The 18250-nt window shown below is 47.2% G+C and overlaps 1 protein-coding gene across 2 annotated transcripts in view; it reads left to right on the forward strand.

Annotated features, from left to right (window-relative positions):
- The window catches only part of LOC121571944 (AT-rich interactive domain-containing protein 1A), a 46882-nt gene extending 34773 nt beyond the window's left edge, over nt 1-12109 (forward strand). Inside the window, exons 8-19 of one of the 2 annotated variants that reach the window (XM_045221988.1) lie at nt 979-1297; nt 2203-2363; nt 2530-2639; nt 2908-3117; nt 3338-3542; nt 5548-5680; nt 5914-6071; nt 6392-6656; nt 6878-6974; nt 7224-8070; nt 8294-8424; nt 8717-12109. In XM_045221988.1, coding sequence (XP_045077923.1) covers nt 979-1297; nt 2203-2363; nt 2530-2639; nt 2908-3117; nt 3338-3542; nt 5548-5680; nt 5914-6071; nt 6392-6656; nt 6878-6974; nt 7224-8070; nt 8294-8424; nt 8717-10579 — 4499 coding nt within the window. In that variant the 3' untranslated portion in view covers nt 10580-12109. The remainder of the gene's footprint in view (nt 1-978; nt 1298-2202; nt 2364-2529; nt 2640-2907; nt 3118-3337; nt 3543-5547; nt 5681-5913; nt 6072-6391; nt 6657-6877; nt 6975-7223; nt 8071-8293; nt 8425-8716) is intronic. The other variant, XM_045221989.1, reaches the window with a different exon arrangement.
- The last annotated feature ends 6141 nt before the right edge of the window (nt 12110-18250 follow it).

The following is an 18250-nucleotide window of genomic DNA, read 5'->3' on the forward strand; positions in this document are numbered from 1 at the left end:
GCTGCTGAATGATTTTCTCGCAGCTTAGTGAAAGGAGTGGGGGAGGAAGAGAAGGGGAAATAAAAGTGTCAACAGGATATGATCCTCCTATTCTAGCTCTTACTGAAGCCCTGTAGTAACCATGTGCTCCCCTTTGCTGCTTTAACGTGCTATTGCTGTAACATACACACAGGCCTCGTTCCTGATCGTAAAGCCATTGATTGTCGAGATAGTAGGAGCACTGTACTTTATAGCCTTTTATTGCTCTCTGGACCGTTAAAAAAGATCAGAACATTCTAATCTTCCAAAAGATTTTTCAATTGTCCTACAACCACCAGTGTTTCTGAGGTAGCCTAGATACAGAGAACCTTTTGAAGCTGCATTTTGAATGTAGAATAGATGTATAAAAATATGTGATTTTCTCTAGCTCTCTCCCTCAGAGGACTTTTTTTCCACAGTCTTTGAAGAAGTATGGAGACAGATTACTCATCGAATCAGACTCTAGCCCAGCATCTACACCCTCTGTCATCAGCTAGCATGTCAGAACAGAAACTGAGAGAGAGACCATATCTGTGGAGTTAAATTTAGACGTGGACCACAGAAACTCCCAGCCAGGTTTCTATATGTCGGAGGCTAGAAGGTTTCTATGAGGCAGGTCTAGGTTCACCACAGGCTACATACAACAGGCCTAAAGATTCACCACAGGTATCGATCTATCTGCTTGAATAGAAACCTAAAGATTCACCACAGGTATCGATCTATCTGCTTGAATAGAAACATCCTCCTTTTTAAACTCAAATAGTAGGCCTAGCTGTTAAGTCCTTTTCTTATTTAGGTGTAGGACTATTGCTGTGTTAGAGTAAGACCTGGGTTGTATACAGTAAAAATACAACATTTTGAAACTTGAGTGAAATAGGGAGGTACTACATGGACAAATGACGGTGTGCCCTCTAGAACAGTCCCCTGATGTCTTTCTCTCTCTCGCTCCCCACCCTCCAGGTTACCCCAGACAGCCCGGCTACAGTGGCATGCCCAACGCCAACTACCCTGGAGGTCCAGGGGGCATGAACCCTATGCCAGGCCAGGCTGGTGGGGCGCCGTACGCAGGCATGCCCCCTGGCAGGATGGGTCCGGGTCAGATGGGTGCTCGCCCCTACGGCCCTGGGATGGGCCCCAATATGGGCCCTGGCATGCCCCCACAGGTGACCTCTGGGATGTGCCCCCCTCCAGGCATGAACAGGAAGGGCCCCGGGGGCCCTCCGGATGCAGCCTCCGCCATGCACCACGGTGGCCCCGGAGCCAACTCTATACATAACAGGTAGGCCGCCTGGTCTGCACTCAACGACACAGTATTGCTGCTTTAGGAGACAGTTCAGCATTGCGTGCCATTCAGTATTACATGGTTCATCTCTTTGTTGGAAAGAAAACCCCATTGTCTGCTGTGTGTGAGAGGAGAGGTCAGGTGTGCGCCGACCAGCTAAGATGTAGACCAGTCAGTCTACCAGTCAGGCAGGGTAACACAGAACACAGGGACAGAGAGGAAATGGAGATGGCTTATGAAAACAGTGATCCAGGCAGTGAGTCGCACAGTTGTTCAGTCAGGAAGTCAGCTGAGCCTCAGAGCAGAGAAACAGCTCCAGAGACAGACAGACAGACGGACAGGTGGAGAAGCCCGGAGACCCAGACGGGAACATCAGGAGTTAAGACGGCCCTGTTTAGTAGGGAGTAAAACGTTTTGAAACAGGGAGAAATACTCTTTATTTTTTACTTTTTTTAAAGTGTTTTACTATGGTGTGCCCTACTGAACACAACCCAGGTGTCCACTGAGGATGTTGAGCAGAGAGGGAAGGTAAAAAGGGAAGTAGATAACAAGGGATTTTAGGCAGATGTGGGCCTCTGTAAGTAAAGAGAGGGATGAGAAATACAGTATTCAGACATTTAGTTGGTTTTGTTTGTTAGAAATTATTAATTTCGTCGGATGAAAACCTTTTATCTCCAAAACACAAACTTTTCAGGAAATTGAAAAAACAGCCATATTTTCCCATTGACGAACATACAATTATGAAACTTGAAAGGTATTTTGAATACGTTTTCGTTACGAGGTTTTCGTCCGACAGCGACGATATTCTTTCGTTTATGTTTTGAATATTGCCATGTTGTTTTATAACTGTGTCATGTATCGTAACCATTGTGAATGGTTTTCTGTTGTTGTTGCCCCCTCAGGCCTCCAGGCTACCCCCCCAACATGCCCCAGGGGATGATGGGAGTAGGATCTTCGTACGGCCCGGGGCCGGGGGCTATCAACAGCATGCAGGGCATGATGAACCAGGGAGGACCCTACGGAGTAGGGCCCATGGGAGGGAACATGGCCAACAACACACCTGGTGAGTCTGTTGCATCTGGACATTTTTCTATCACCCAACTCAAGTGGACAACATTTTTGCTTTTGGCATATCATCTGATGTGATATTTGAAATTGTATAGAATTGTCAATGAATTGGATTGAAATGTTACTTAACTAATAAGTAACATTTGTTCTCCATCTGCCAGGCATGGCTCCTAGCCCTGAGTTTGGCATCGATGTCAAATTGAACCCAGCCCAGAAGATGAACAACAAGGTAGACGGCACGCCCAAACCTGAAACCAAGAAGGTAAAGAAGGTTTGTGGTTACGACTTGTGGTACTGAATGATACAGTCAGAATGAGAGAGCTGCATGGTTGTGTTTGTGTGTAGAAATAGAATCCCTAGAATGGTCAAAGCCCCTCTGACCATGGCAATTTGACTGGTAACCTCATGGGTACACTCAATATGGCTGACCTAGTATTGGGATTCTACTACTATTGCTTAATGAGTGGAAGTAAGTTGAAGTCAATGGTGAATATCATGCCAAATCCTCACCTCTTCCTCCTCCCATCTCCCTCTTTCAGAAGTCAAACTCTTCGACGACGACCAATGAGAAAATAACTCGTCTGTATGAGCTGGGTCCGGAGCCGGAGAGGAGGACGTGGGTAGACCGGTACCTGGCGTTCACTGAGGAGAAGGCCACGGGCATGACCAACCTTCCCGCCGTGGGACGCAAACCTCTGGACCTCTTCAGACTTTACGTCTCAGTCAAAGAGATAGGAGGCCTCACACAGGTCAGTACTTGTGTATAGCGTGTTAGTGTGTCTGTGCTTGCGTGTATCTGTGTGTTTTAGTATACCGACATCATTATTTGCCTGATAATCTTGTCTTATTGTCACTTCATTTTTCTACAGCAGTTTAGATTTGTTCTATGAACATCACATAGTTACCTAGTTTGGACTGTATTGGGTAGCTGTGGTGTTGTAATCTCTCCTCGCTCCTTCCGCCCACCAGGTGAACAAGAATAAGAAGTGGAGGGAGTTGTCCACCAACCTGAACGTGGGCACGTCCAGCAGCGCCGCCAGCTCTCTGAAGAAGCAGTACATCCAGTGTCTGTACGCCTTCGAGTGCAAGATCGAACGTGGCGAGGACCCGCCCCCGGATCTCTTCATCGAAGCCAAAAAGACCACCCAGCCCAAGATTCAGCCCCCCAGCCCAGGTCCGTGTTGTGTGTGTCTCTTTGTCTTTGTGTGTGTCTGTGTGCATCAGCCCCCCAGCCCAGGTCCGTGTTGTGTGTGTCTCTTTGTCTTTGTGTGTGTCTGTGTGCATCAGCCCCCCAGCCCAGGTCCGTGTTGTGTGTGTCTCTTTGTCTTTGTGTGTGTCTGTGTGCATCAGCCCCCCAGCCCAGGTCCGTGTTGTGTGTGTGTCTTTGTGTGTGTCTGTGTGCATCAGCCCCCCAGCCCATGTCAGTGCTGGACACTCAAACTAATACTTCACATTCCCTCCCTCCCATACCGACTCTGCTCAGTTTGAGTTATAGATAGTCACATTGATTCAACTGGAATGAATGAATGAATGTTTAATTTCTCTATCACATAGATCTCTCATTTCCCTCCTTGCCCCATATAACTGGGCCATAAACTAGCATATTTTACTGTATCCTATTAATTGTCAAGTTAAAAGGCAATCTTACAACATCATTTATCATCTCCTCTATATGAGCCACCTTCCTCTATAAATCACCACTGTTTTGGCTGAGGATAAACTAGCTGTAAGTGATAGCGTTGCCAAGGTAGTAAGTCACAGGCGTGTCTGTGGTGTCATCCGACAGTTTCATGAGCATATCTGGGGGAATACTTCCTGGCATTTACCAAAGTGTGTGTGTGTGTAAAGACGAGGTGGGGAATCGACGTGTCCTTTAGCCTGGTGTGTGTTGGTCTGTTTGGTATGTGTCCTCTCCTAGATGTCAACGTCCCTCAGCCGCCTCAGACCACAAACACTCATTCAGTTTATTCTAAACATATTGGTATGCTGAGGCCGTCCTGTGGTTGTCTATGAGAGGCACATACCGTGTGTTTGTTCTGTGGTAACTCAGTCTAATGCTGGAGGTTAAAGGGGCTGTCCTCAGTCATCTGCTCCCGCTGCTTCTCTCGTCAGGGGGGTGTTATGTTTTGTCGGTGTTCTCACCCTAAATGCTATTTATTTTGGAGAGGCTGGTCTCTGTTATCCCCCAGGCTGCCTGGCCAGACACACCATGATGACATGATGCCAGAACCAGCCACGTGCTCCTCAGCAGTCTTGCTCTGCTGGTCTGGCCCAGCCAAGCCAAGGATGCTGTGGGGAGGAGGGATGGGGGGTAGGGAGAGGTTATGGGGGTGCAGGAAGATCCTCTGTGGTGGGGAGTCAGTGTCAGGGAGTTGGGGGAAGGGACGAGGATAAAGGGGGATCGTCTGATGCCCTCCATTACTAGCTGCTTCTACTACTACAGGGCCTTGTGCCTAGTGTCTGGTTCCTGGCCCACGGCTTCACAGGCAACCCTCTCTCTCCCTCCCTCCCTCCCTCCCTGGAGCTTTGTGCTGAGCCAGAAAATGATGAATGGGAAAAGGGGTGTGTGGTGTGTGTAAAGTTACACACATTTTTTTGCTCCCCCCTGAGATTCTGCCTCCCTCCTCCTTCCCTTCTCTTCAGCTGTAGTAGAGGGAAGTCCCTGCCCCGGGGGAGGGAGGGAGGGAGGGCAGACTGATGTGCGCGGTGCTGTATGTGTCAAGTGAGAAAATGTGAATAACTGTGACCTGCCAATGACCTCCTGTGTGTGTGTTTGTGTGTGTGTTAATGAATGGAACACATGACTCATCAGACAGGCGTGCTAATAGTGAGAAGTCCTGAGCCGGGCAAAGGAAGAGAGCCACCCCCATGCCATGCAACACAAACACACTGGGCCATGTGGTAATCTGACGGAGGCTGACTTTAGATCATTGTTTCCTGGTGACTTTGTGATACCGGCAGCTAGGCATGCTGAGATGAAGGATTCAGCTCCTCTGTGTGTGGGTGCCCAAAGCCAGCCTGACTCCTCTGTGCACTGTGTGTGCAGTCTGGGATTTGAGAGAGAGGTTTAGCCTCAACACTGGGCTGAGGCGATCTCTCTCACTGTGAGCCTCTATACTACCACTGAGGCTGTGTGGGATTTGTCTAAAATGTGCGTATCTCTACTGTGTGTGTTGCAGCTGGGTCTGGATCTCTGCAGGGCCCCCAGACCCCCCAGTCCACCAGTAGTTCCATGGCAGAGGGGGGGGACCTGAAGCCCCCCACCCCAGCCTCCACCCCTCACAGCCAGATGCCCCCCATTCCAGGAGTCAGGTACCTATGACGCTCTCTCTACCACTGTCTCAAAACATCCTCTCACTCTCTACTATACCTGACAACAATCTCATCTCTTCCACTGAAGAAGAGTTGGTAACAAAAACAGAATAGATTTTTCCATTCAAGGGGAAGCAAACTGATTAACAACACAATTGAAAGCAATATTTAGCTTGTTTATTTTGTGGGTAATTAACTCTCTCTTTCTCTCTCTCTATCTCCCTTCCCTATAGGCTGCAGGACCCGTTTGCAGACGGGGGCGACCCGGCGTTTGCCAGACGGAACTCTATGACCCCCAACAGCTACCAGTCTGGGATGGGTGGTCCAGAGATGATGGGCCGCATGGGGCCTTACGAACCCAACAAGGACCCCTTTGGTGGCATGAGGAAAGGTGAGCAATGGGTTAACTGGCTTTTAGACATTTTATTTGGAGGTCACAGGAAATTGTACAAGAATACTGTACGAAGACTTGGAGTATATTGTCTATCATCCTGTGTGATCATGTGTGGCTCAGTTGGTTAAGAATGTGGAGCTAGCAACACCAAGACTGTGGCTTTGTGGGTTCACAGCATCTGCTAAGTGGCCTAGACAGACTTGTCCCATACAATATTGAGAATAGGAGAGGGCCTAGAACTGAGCCCTGGGGGACACCAGTGGTGAGAGCACGTGGTGCGGAGACAGATTTAACCCAAACTCTTTGTGTCTCTGCAGCTGGAGAGCAATTCATGACTCCAGGGCCGGGCCCTAACAGTGGTATGGAGGGGCAGTTCAACAGAGGCCCCCCAGGGCCAATGGGCCCCAACATGCAGATGGGTCAGAGACAACAGTACCCCTACGGACCTGGATATGACAGGAGACAGGAGCCAGGGATGGGTCCTGACGGAAGTATGGGTCCTGGAGCCCCCCAGCCCAACCTGATGCCTTCAGGGGCTGATTCTGGGATGTACTCCCCCAGCCGACCCCCACCAGTGCAACGGTCAGTACCTCAAACTGGGCTAAGTCACATAATGGATCTTATACATGTTAAATAGTTACTGTATTTTCTCAAGAAGGATTTGATCTAGGTGTGAGCTTATGTTATCTATTCAAGCATTTACTTTCTCTTATTTTGTGTTTTCTGTGTAGGTTATTTTCGATAAGTTCTGCTGCATTTCAATTGCCAAAGTGTTAGTTTGTTAACCTTGTATGTTGTTTCAGGCATGATTCCTATGGTAATCAGTACCCTGGCCAAGGAGCGCCACCTGGTGGCCCCTACCCCAATCAGCAGCCAGGAATGTTTCCACAGCAACAACCCGTAAGAACATTTTGTCCACTGCTCTCTTTGTATACCCATATCTGCTTCAGAAGCCTTGTAAATGTTCAGTTAAAATGGACTTGCATTTATCAGTATAACTTATTCAGTGTAATGAATGTGGTATGTTATATTGATACGATATGACTGGGGAAAAAAAATATATATATAATAACTTGAAATGTATTGAATTCATAATCAATACCATTAGTTTGATATTGAGATGCTAACAATGTGTCTGTCTGTCTTCAGAACTACAAGCGTTCTCCAGGCGATGGGGCCTACGGTCCCCCAGCAAAGCGTCATGAGGGGGATGGGATGTACAATGTCCCCTTCAGCGGTCAGCAACAGCCAGGGCCCCAGCCCTCTGGGGCCCCACAGGGCCAACAGGACATGTACAATCAGTACAACGCAGGCTACCCCGGCTCTGACCGCCGACCACCTGGCCCCCAGGGCCAGTTCCCATTCCCCTTCGGCCGAGACCGGGGGCCCTCTAGCGGGGGCCCAAGCTCCCAGTCCCCCATGCCTCCCCAAATGATGGGCAGCCCTATGCAGGTGGCCCCTGACGGTCCTCAGGGCCCCATGTGGCAGGGACGCAACGAGATGGGCTACCCCAACTACCCCAACCGCCAGGGGCCTCCAGGACCTGGCCAGGGGCCCCCCCAGGGCTACCACAGCATGAACCGCTCTGAGGAGATGATGCCAGGGGCCGACCAGCGGATTAACCACGAGGGCCAGTGGCCGGGACACCCCAGCCAGAGACAATCCCCCTACGGGCCGGGGCCGGGGGGCTCGGGTCCCCCCATGTCCAGACCTCTGCAGTCCAACTATCAGAGCTCCCAGAACCATATTTCCCAGGTGTCGAGCCCCGCCCCCATGCCCCGCCCCATGGAGAGCCGGACGTCCCCCTCCAAGTCGCCCTACATGCACTCAGGCATCAAGATGCAGAAGGCGGGGCCCCCCGTGCCCGCGTCCCACATAGGCCAGGCCCCTGTGCAGCCCCCTCTCATCAGGCGGGACATAGCCTTCCCCCCAGGGTCGGTGGAGGCCTCCCAACCCATCCTCAAACCCCGAGGACGACTCACCATGAAAGACATCGGTATGCAAGTGTTGGCTGATTTTTCACCCAAAACTTGCCATTTTCAGGAGATTAAATGTTAGCAGACCCTTTGCACAAAGTCACTTTATATATATTTATTTATTATTATTATTATTATTATTATACTACTAACTATTTGTAATTTTCAAGTGATCTAATGCTAGTAAAGTGGTGCCATCATCCTGTATCAGTCACTGATGTATTTTCTGCTGTGTTCTCTCAGGCACCCCAGAGGCCTGGAGAGTGATGATGTCACTGAAGTCAGGCTTACTAGCTGAGAGCACTTGGGCCTTGGACACCATTAATATTCTACTGTACGATGACAACAGCATTTCTACTTTCAACCTCTGTCAGGTGAGTTACAACAACAGGCCTTAGAATGAAACACCCATAATTATTTTATTATATTAATATTATACTTAAAAAATATTACATTTTGAAGTTATCTTACCAGTTGATAGTGTTCTTCTCTAAGAAGCATTCCAATAAAACTTCAAAATGTCAATATGTATTGTCTGACATTATCCTCCATCCAGATTTTCTAGGTTGTCCTGATCACATCTCTGAATAAGGAATTAATGCGTGATTATATTTGTCATTGATGTGGATGTCTAACTACAGCCTGTCCTATCCTGTCTCCTCTCAGCTGCCTGGGTTCCTGGAGCTGGTAGTGGAGTATTTCAGACGCTGCCTCATCGAGATCTTCGGCATCCTGAAGGAGTATGAGGTGGGAGACCCTGGCCAGCGGACGCTCGTTGACCCGCATGCTGCCGACGAAGACTGCTCCGATGAAGAGCTACCTGAGCAGGAGGACATGGAGGAGGACGAGGAAGAAGAGGAGGATGAAGAGGAGGAGGAGAGGAAGAGCAACGCAGACACCACCACCTCATCGCAGCAGGTCCAGGTGAAACAGGAGGAGGTGGAGAAAGAGGAGAAATCCACAACAGAGAAGTCGACAGCAGAGGAGGAGCGGGAAGGAGGAGAGTCTTCTTCCTCCTCCTCTGCGCCTCAGGACTCCAGCCTCCCCCAGGAGAAACCCAAACAGGCCAGTAAGTTTGACAAGCTGCCCATCAAGATGGTGCGTAAGAAAGACCCCTTTCCCGGTTGCCGTTCCAGTAAGCTAGGCCGGCGGCAGAGCTTCGACAGCGGACTGATCCACTGGAGTATCGGTGGGGGGGACACCACGGAACACATCCAGACCCACTTCGAGAGCCGGTCTGACCTCCTCAAGCAGCGGAAACGGGTGTCGCCGTCAGCCACAGAGAGCAGGAAGAAGGTGACGGTGTCAGAACACCCTGAGAAGAACATCTCCCCTGCAGAGAAGACCACCAAGACCTCCGCCCCAACCACGCCCGCCCCGGTCACCGCCACCATTGACGACGTCCTGTCGGCCCGGCCGGGCTCGGTGACGGAGGAGGCTGTGCGAGGAGCAGCCGAGGAGCAGAAGGTGAATGGGGGGAAGTTCTTGTTCTCCATCCGCCAGGCGCAGCAGAGCCGACGCAACATCACCATCCTGGAGGACGAGCCTCATAGCAAGGACGAGACCCCGCTGAGCACGCTGTCTGACTGGCAGGATGCCCTGGCCCGCCGCTGCGTCTGCATCTCCAACATCGTCCGATCGCTCTCTTTCATCCCCGGCAACGACCTGGAGATGTCCAAACACCCGGGGCTGCTGCTGCTGCTGGGCCGTCTGGTCCTGCTCCACCACCGCCACCCAGAGAGGAAACAGGCCCCCGTCACCTACGAGAAGGAGGAGGAGGAGGACGAGGGGGTGAGCTGTGAGAGGGACGAGTGGTGGTGGGACTGTCTGGAGGTCCTCAGGGAGAACTGCCTGGTCACTCTGGCTAACATCTCCGGCCAGCTGGACCTGTCCATCTACCCAGAGAGCATCTGTCTGCCCTTGCTGGACGGCCTGCTCCACTGGGCTGTTTGTCCCTCAGCTGAGGCCTTGGACCCCTTCCCCATGCTGGGGCCCCACGGGGCCCTATCCCCCCAGAGACTGGTGCTGGAGACCCTCAGCAAGCTGAGCATCCAGGACAACAATGTGGACCTTATCCTGGCCACGCCGCCATTCAGCAGGCTGGAGAAGCTGTACGGGACGCTGGTGCGTCTGGTCGGAGAGAGGAAGGTGGCCGTCTGCAGGGAAATGTCTGTGGTCTTACTGGCCAACCTGGCCCAGGGAGACAGCATGGCGGCTAGGGCCATCGCTGTGCAGAAGGCCAGCGTAGGTAACCTCCTGGGCTTCCTGGAGGACAGTCTAGCGGCCACGCAGTACCAGCAGAGCCAGAGTTCTATGATACACCTACAGGGGGCGCACTTTGAGCCCACCAGTGTAGACATGATGCGGCGAGCAGCCCGCGCCCTGCACGCCATGGCTAAGGTGGAGGAGAACCACTCAGAGTTCACCCTGTACGAGTCCCGCCTACTGGACATCTCTGTCTCACCACTCATGAACTCTCTGGTGTCCCATGTGATCTGTGACGTACTCTTTCTGATTGGCCAGTCATGACAGCCGTGGGGGTTTCAGCTTCGCTTTCTCTTTCTGTTCCCCCACCCCGTTCTTCACCACCCCCCCCCTTTATTTTTTTGGTGTGTCTGTTGAGTGTGAGTGGGAAAACTAAGAGCAAAACTGACTGTCCTTTTTTTTTATTTATGCAAAGTCACCTCGGATTCCACTGTCTGTCCTTTCTACCCCCCTGGTTCTCACTTAAAGGACGGATTTACTGAAGTAGCGGTGGAGTTAATCATTCTGGAACACGGAAACTGAGAAACTAACGTGGATATGATGTGATAAAACAGATTAGATGGAACCCTGGCTTGGGAGGGAGGGAGAGAGCTGCCCTGCGGGAAACAACTTTTTTTAATGAAAAGATTTTTAAAAATCGACACAAAAAAGAAAACATAAAAACTGTAACCAAAGTTGCTGTCTCATTTACAGTGAGTTTGGGGGATATATGTGCCCAGGTTCTCCTCCCTTGGAGTTGGCAGGGGGGTGAGCAGGGCGGGCATGGACAGGGAAAACCCGTTTTTGGTTCATGTACGGTGGAACAGACTCCTGGACTCTGGTTTGGTATACTGCTGTAACTTGGATGCTATATACTCAGCCCTACAGGACCCAGGTTATCAGCTGTGAACAGACAGACGGACATCTTCAACGGGGAGGCCTGTGCAGTAGATTGTAGGACTTTTTTCCCCTGTACTGTACACCTTAAAAACAACTGTAAACATACTGTAATAATACTGTTTCACACTGAGATACGCTGGCTTGGCAGCAAACTGTAGTTTTAAAAAATGAATTTAGTTTAATGTTGAACTGAGAGAGATGACAAAAGGCTTTCCCCCCAAAGTATCGTGAACCTTACAACACCCCGACCTCTTCTCTTTGTCCCTCGATTGTATGACTTGACCCTTATAAAAGAAGTCACCTCTTAGGACTGCTCCTCTACTCTAGACGCAGTCCCGACTGCAGTGTATATATAATGTTGTACATTACACCTCTCTCTTCTCTCTTTCTCTCTAACCCTTCTGTTGCTCTTCACCATTTTTAATCTTAGATGAATTAAAGGTTACACTCAAGTGAAATTCCCTGCATCAAGTTCGCCATGGGATTACCTAACCGTTTGACCCCTCACCCCCGACCCACCCGCCTGTCTCTCGCTACAGGGACTCCGCTGCTGCGACTCCCTCGCAACGCCTCATCCCACACACACCCCCGCGACACACACAGATCAAGTTTGTCTCCAGTACCGCTGAGTCTAACACGACAGAAGCCATGTCTGCTACGGTTCCATTTCAGCTCCTACATCAACAAAGCAAGACCCCTGATGAAGAAATAAAACGTTTGAATTTAGTTTTTTTGTTTTCTTTTGTTTTTCCAGTGATATGGATTCTGCATATTTGTATTTCAGACGATGTAGCTAAAAACTTGATGTAAATTCCTATTTTTTCCTTTTTTTTGGCTTATTGAATATCATTTCTTCATTATGAAATCTTTATACTATATGTTCCACGTGTTACGAATAAATGTACATTAAATCTTCGTAAGACATTTGATGGATTTATTTATTATGGACTTTTGAATGTCTGTTATTGGTGGACCTGCAGTCATACACCACGTGTGTATTCACTAGGATCCAAACGGATGCAAACGGGCCGAAACAGGGCAGGACCTAGCTGAACTTTAAAAACTTTCATTTTTGTTGCAAAACGTTTTCCGTTACAAAGCATTTTGCTACAGTGTGCTACACGTCTTTTGGATGTTAGGATCTCTGCTGTAGTCAAGTTGATGCATATATTGTCCGTATGGGTGGTCCTCTGTAGCTCAATTGGTAGAGCATGGCGCTTGTAACGCCAAGGTAGTGGGTCGCTCTGGATAAGAGCGTCTGCTAAATGACCAAAAAAAAAAATATATATATATATATATAAAAATAATGCACACATGACTGTAAGTCGCTTTGGATAAAAGCGTCTGCTAAATGGCATATTATATTATATTCTTACAATGCAACTGATCTCTACCACATGTATAGGTCATATCCTCCTAGAGGTTGCTGATAGTGTAGTATGATGTTATTGAGCATACAACTGTACATACAGTAAGTGTGCCATCTGCCTTCAACTCATAATAAAGGCTTTTGTTAGCTACCTCAAATCGGGTTCAGCCAGGTTCTACTACCATAGAGCCCAATACATTGCTTAAAGGTAGACTCGGTGAAATGACGTTGCCACGAGCCGCACCGGAGACATTGAGCTCGTTTTGAGTGGTAGAGGCAAAAGCAACTGACTGTAGACGAAAGTTGAGCACTGAAGTCGGGAGGTGAATCTGCGACAGCCAAAAATCGGACACTGATGTGATTTTTCCAACAGTAAGGCTCCGTGCAACATGGCACTGTTGCCATTGTTTATAAAAGTTGTTCTTTATAATGTCGAAATAAACATTTCTACATATCACACACTCACAAACTAAAAATATATGTGTGTACATTGTACAATAAATTGGTATCACATTCATTTGTACATATACTGTGCTGGGGAAAAGTATTTGCCCCCTTTCTGATTTTATTTTTTGCATATGTTTGTTACTGAATGTTATCAGATCTTCAACCAAAACCTAATATCAGATAAAGGGAACCTGAGTTTACAAATAACACAACAAAAAAGTTATTTTATTCATTTAATTAACAAAGTTATGAAACACCAAATTCCCCTGTGTAAAAAAAATTATAATTGCCCCCTCACACTAAATAACTGGCTGTGCTACCTTTAGCTGCAAAGACTGCAACCAAATGCTTCCTGTAGTTGTTGATCAGTCTCTCTTATCGCTGTGGAGGAATTTTGGCCCACTCTTGCATGCAGAACTGCTTTAACTCAGCGACATTTGTGGGTTTTCAAGCATGAACTGCTCGCTTCAAGTCCTGCCACAACATCTCAATTGGGATTAGGTCTGGACTTTGACTAGGCCATTCCAAAATGTCAAATTTGTTGCTTTTTAACCATTTTCATGTACACCTGATTGTGTGTTTTGTATCATTGTCTTGCTGCGCTTCAGCTCACAGACGGATGGCCTGTAGAATTCTCTAATACAGAGCAGAATTCATGGTTCCTTCAATTAAGGCAAAGCATTCCCAAAACATCACACTACCACCACCAATGCTTGACCGTTGGTATGAGGTTCTTACTGTGGAATGCAGTGTTTGGTTTTCGCCAGACATAATGGGACCAGTCTCGCCCAAAATGTTGACTTGTTTGCCAAAAAGCACCTGGATGATTGTCAAGACTCATGGAAGAATGTTCTATGGACAGATGAGTCAAAAGTATAACTTTTTGCATGGCATGGGTCCCATTATGCCTGGCAAAAACCAAACACTGCATTCCAGTTGGTTCCTGTTTCAGTCATGTTCACGTGGGTCAAACTAAAACACCCTAATGATTGATTGACAATAGAGCCTCCCACAATGCAGGAGATGGCTGCAGGATGAAGTTGGTGAAGAGCAATGACTATATATGAATGGACAAAGCCATCGATCACGTGACATCATTCGTATGTGAAGACTCAACAGCACATTGAAGCCAAATTAAGTCCGTTAAGATGGGGTCTCATGGAGACATAACATGTGCAGTTTGAGCTACTCCAGGAAGTGAGATTGCAGGCTAGCTCAGTGCTGCCCCCTCTCATTGAGAAATGTAAGTTGAAAGCCAACCAGGGTACTGCAGGCTGCCATTAGCAACTAAACTATCCTTATAACTTATTCTGTGTGCGATTTAAAAGATAATCGGTTCAAGGACACGTTGGGTGTATTCGAATATATTATTGCTACCATGATTGTCTTCAAATGTGTTATTTATTTACACAAAGATTGACCACGAAGATTGGCATTTTTTCATTCACTATAATGGGGGATCCTGTTATCTGCTAACAATGCCTGCAGTACCGCGGTAGGCCTTGAACTTCCGTGTCTTCAGTGAGAGGGGGTAGTCGCCAGATTCAACACTTCGCCACAGAGTTTCTAAACCCAGAGGCGCAAAATCGCAAGACTTCAGGGAACGCTTGTGAAACAGACCAGGCCGAGGTTTGTCGTTTGAGAAGTCAATGAGAGAAGTACAAAATTATTCCTTGTTAATTTTCTCGAAATCTAAAGGCACAACCTAAATTTGAGCCAATATCTTAAGTAGTTGAACATGTTATTACTCCAACCTCGTGAAAGTGACAAACTGACACGTTTTCATTTTTGTCAAAACCAACTATATTAAAGGTGTGCCTTTGATTTGACGGCCTGCGCATGCGCGGTTCGGTGCGAGAGACTGTTAGAACAGATGACAAGTTTCTAAACATGAGTTTAGATAACCAACGTCACCATGACATCACCTACAAGTGTGCTCGGGGATTTCTATCTTCATACTGCACTGTCTTTGACTTCGCGCTCACACGGTATCTGCGCGTGTGCACGGGTTTGTATCTGCGCGTGTGCACGGGTTTGCGTCACGCTGTGTACAGCGTGGTAGCCAGGCGACCGAAAAAGCGGAGAAGTTGAGCCTAGTGCTTCAACAATATGTTGTTTACTTTCTGCATCTACGTCGTATCGCGGAGTCTACCTTTAAGCAAGGTGAAATGACAAATCTAATGGTTGGTTCTCCTGCATGCTGCTAGTAGTTCATTCATATCTCATACATAGTGTGCTGCGTATGTTGAACACAAACACACAGACACACCTCCGTATGCAGCTAATCAAAAGCGCCGCCGCTTTCCTATCTTGAATTGATTAAAATATATACCTGAGCGTCTCACCTTGCCCTGTCTCATACATGCAGATATTTACGTTCATATTTACTTAAGTAGGGATGTAATCGGGCAGCCTTGTCTCATAGACTAGACGTAACATAGTAAATGTAAATTCGGCCCATTGAAATTAGTATGATATGTTACGTTTGGTATGGCTACATAAGACAGATGGTTACTTAAGGCAAAAACGAAAGTCAGGTGGTTGGTCGGAGTGGATCAGTGGGCATATAATGCAAACATCTAGCAACCCAAAGATTGCGTGTTTGAATCTCATCATGGACAACTTTAGCATTTTAGCAACTTTTGAACTACTTACTACTTTTTACCTACTTTGCAACTACTTAGTATGTTAGTTAACCCTAACCCTTTTATCTAACCCTTCTCCTAACCTTAACCCTTTAACCTAACTCCTAACCTTAACCCTAGCCCCTAACCCCTAGCCTAGCTAACGTTAGCCAGCTAGCCACCTCTAGCTAATGTTAGCTACAACAAATTTGAATTCATAACATATCTAGGTTTTGCAAATTCGTAACATAGGCTATAGTACTAATTGCAATTCGTAACATATCATACGAATTGTAATTCGTAACATATCATATGAAATGGATGATGGACATCCACAAATTAAAGGTGCAATATGCAGAAATCGCTCCGCCATTTCCTGTTTGCTAAAATTCTAATAGTTTGTCTAATTTCAGTTTGTGACAAAACAAGCAGTCATTGTGTAGTGAATTATTGTACTATCTAAACCGTTGTGAAAAATATTTTCCATAACCCAACATATTGTATTTTCAGCAGTTTGAAGCTGGTGTACAAAACCGAAAGTAAAAGATGCGAAAACAACAATTAAGAATGGGAAGCACATAGAACAGATCTACCGCTTCTTAGACTTGCTTTCAATGAGAATCACAGATCTATAAGTCACATTCTATGTGAAGTTGGTCACTTCGCCCAAAACGTTACATATTGCAGCTTTAATACATACCTGGAGCATCTCGGATTTACATACAGAATAATACGAAATGCTCTGAGACCAAGTTGATTTAGCGGTGCTATGGCTTGGGGGTCCTATGGCTTTGTGGTAGAAGCTGTCTCGGAGCCTGTTTGTGCAAGAGAGCCGATGCTCCGGTACCGTTTGCCGGACAGTAGCAGAGTGAACAGTCTATGGCTCTGACACCGGCTGATATAGAGGTCCTGGATGGCAGGGAGCTCAGCCCCAGTAATGTTCAGTGAGGCTAATAGATGCATGATGTGATTGTACATCATAAGGCCTTTTCACACTGCATTGTTCTTAGCCCCGTGTTCACACAAGCATTTGTTAACCCTGGGCTAAGCTTTTAAGGATTCACGAATCACACTTGTATTCCAAAGCCCTGGGCTAACGGACAAACACAACATGCGACCAGCATTATATCTCTGACACGTGACCAATGTTATAAGCAATAAGACATTTATTAACACTTAATTTTCTATTGCTTCTAGACTAGCATTTGATTTCCAACAGTGATGGTTTCTATAACTCTTGCTGTCAGCCTGTCTGACCTCGCAAACAATGTTTCACTTTTGAAATTCGACATCGCCCCTCTACAGAGAATGTACAGAGAATGCTGTGCACGAACGAGACATCAACTTTTCTGATTCAGGCGAAATCATGCAACAGTATTATCATCATGGATATATCCAATTAAATGTAAATAGAAAAGCAATGAAAACAGACGAAAATGGAGCGTTTGCGTGAGAGAAGACATTAGCTAGCCTGATAAATAGTCACCAATGTTTTTGTAAGAATTACATTATTTTGTTTTTTGTCCTCAAATGGAAAGATGAAATAGTATGTATTTACAGTGCCTTCGGAAAGTATTCAGACCCCTTTACTTTTTCCACATTTTGTTACTTTACAGCCTTATTCTAAAATGGATTAAATAAACATGTTTCCTCAGCAATCTACACACAATACCCCATAATGACGAAGCGAAAACAAGTTTTTAGAATGTTTTGCAAATATATTAAAAAACAGAAATACCTTATTTACATAAGTATTCAGCCCCCTTTGCTATGAGACTCGAAATTGAGCTCAGGTGCATCCTGTTTCCATTGATCATCCTTGAGATGTTTCTACAACTTAATTGGAGTCCACCTGTGGTAAATTAAATTGATTGGACATGATTTGGAAAAGCACACACCTGTCTATATAAGGTCCCACAGTTGACAGTGCATGTCAGAGCAAAAACCAAGCCACGAGGTCGAAGGAATAGTCCGTAGAGCGCCGAGACAGGATTGTGTCGAGGCACAGATCTGGGGAAGGGTACCAAAAACTTTCTGCAGCATTGAAGGTCCACAAGAACACAGTGGCCTCCATCATTCTTAAATGGAAGATGTTTGGAACCACCAAGACTCTTCCTAGACCTGGCCGCCCGGCCAAACTGATCAATCGGGAGAGAAGGGCCTTGGTCAGGGAGGTGACCAAGAACCTACTAGTCAATCTGACAGAGCTCTAGAGTTTCTCTGTGGAGATGGGAGAACCTTCCAGAAGGACAACCATCTCTGCAGCACTCCACCAATCAAGCCTTTATGGTAGAGTGGCCAGACGGAAGCCACTCCTCAGTAAAAGGCACATGACAGCCCGCTTGGAGTTTGCCAAAAGGCACCTAAAGACTCTCAGACCATGAGAAACAAGATTCTCTGGTCGGATGAAACCAAGATTGAACTATTTGGCCTGAATGCCAAGCGTCACGTCTGGAGGAAACCTGGCACCATCCCTACGGTGAAGCATGGTGGTGGCAGCATCATGCTGTAGGGATGTTTTTCAGCGGCAGTGACTGGGAGACTAGTCAGGATCGAGGCAAAGATGAACGGAGCAAAGTACAGAGAGATCCTTGATGAAAACCTGCTCCAGAGCGC

This window comes from Coregonus clupeaformis, chromosome 8 (assembly GCF_020615455.1).
Source record: "Coregonus clupeaformis isolate EN_2021a chromosome 8, ASM2061545v1, whole genome shotgun sequence".
NCBI classification, from domain to species: Eukaryota; Metazoa; Chordata; class Actinopteri; order Salmoniformes; family Salmonidae; genus Coregonus; species Coregonus clupeaformis.